The following is a 1,285-nucleotide window of genomic DNA, read 5'->3' as shown; positions in this document are numbered from 1 at the left end:
AGAGACCATTATATCCACTGGTAAACCTGAGAACGAGAAACGGTCGAGCGCCAAGTTAACCACACAGTGTTGCGGGAGATAAACGTGCAAGCCTCTAACCGTGTAACCGCCGGTTACATTTGCTCTTAAGCGTGCTGGACGCTAACCGTTTCTGGCGCTAAGCTTGCAACTGCGGACAAATTTTTATGCGCTAATCGCGCATACGCCTTAATTAATTAGTTTTTTAAACTATCGACTCGAATTTATGTTGACACTATCAGTCAGTATAAAAATATAAACATTTCAGCAATAATCATTAATTGGTAGATAGTAAGAGAATTTTAAAAAGTTTTTTTCGTTTTTCTCAAAATGAACTCTCGTGCACTTACACGGTTAGAGTCGGACATCGACAATATGAAATATCGAGGAATTGTTTGTCTGAGTTTATGGTTGGTGTTATTGATTTTAGAAATAGCTGGAAGAGAGACGCTATTTTAGATTTCAAAACTTTTACTTTATGTCTAGTTTATGTAATTATTGAACTTTTTTTGTATTGAACACTTTGCCTTGTTGTTGTGGAGACAAAATGTGTGGAAATGACAGTGTTAAGAAATGTTTGTATTTTGTGAATCCGTTGTACGATATTTATAGTTGATGAATCTATGAACCCCTTCACACCATGTGTTGGTACTGTGTATCACTAGTTGATAAATCTATTAACCGTTTGTCAGTTGTTGATGAATTGATAAACCCCTTCATGTCTATTAACAGCTTCATGCTGTGTGTCTGTGCCATACATCTGTAGTTGATGAATCAATGAACCCGTATCTGTGCTGTGTGTCAGTAAATGATGAATCTGTTAACCCTTTAGTGGGTGGTTGGAGGGTGCCACTGGCAGACCCTACTTCTTTTCTTTCCCTCTGTTTGTTTGTTTTTTAATGTATACCTGTATTACTTTTTCTTAGCACTGTTATCGTGTCAATGTGTTTTACTCAAACAAACAAAACCATGTAAACCTCTTCCTACCATGTGTTGTGATACCACATGTCAAAAGCTGATGCAACTGTTAATCCCCTCATACCATGTGTCTCTGCTGTATATCCCACAGAATGACCTAGTAGTGGACACAAGCCTGGTGGGTATTGTCCTGAACGGTCTGTCTCACCTCCACCATGTCCTCTGCAAAGCCCACTTTGCCGTCTGTCTCATACATGGACTTGGGGGAAATCTCAGTGAGGGATCTCGTGAAGTCTTTGCGAAGGAGGTCAGTAAATGATTTGTTTTGTTGGTGGAGAGTTTGTGATTG

The 1,285-nt window shown here is 39.1% G+C and overlaps 1 protein-coding gene across 1 annotated transcript in view; it reads left to right on the top strand.

Moving 5' to 3' along the window:
• Positions 1–1,087: 1,087 nt before the first annotated feature.
• LOC101859067 (cytoplasmic dynein 2 heavy chain 1) overlaps positions 1,088–1,285 on the top strand; it is a gene marked incomplete at its 5' end in the record, with an annotated part of 43,239 nt that continues 43,041 nt past the window's right edge. Inside the window, 1 exon segment of the mRNA XM_013090431.2 lies at positions 1,088–1,243. Within this exon segment, the coding sequence (XP_012945885.1) occupies positions 1,088–1,243 (156 nt within the window).

The sequence above is a fragment of the Aplysia californica genome, unplaced genomic scaffold (assembly GCF_000002075.1).
Source record: "Aplysia californica isolate F4 #8 unplaced genomic scaffold, AplCal3.0 scaffold01276, whole genome shotgun sequence".
Taxonomy (NCBI): Eukaryota; Metazoa; Mollusca; class Gastropoda; order Aplysiida; family Aplysiidae; genus Aplysia; species Aplysia californica.
Note: the sequence above shows the minus strand (reverse complement) of the source record. Positions and strands in the feature narration are given on the sequence as shown.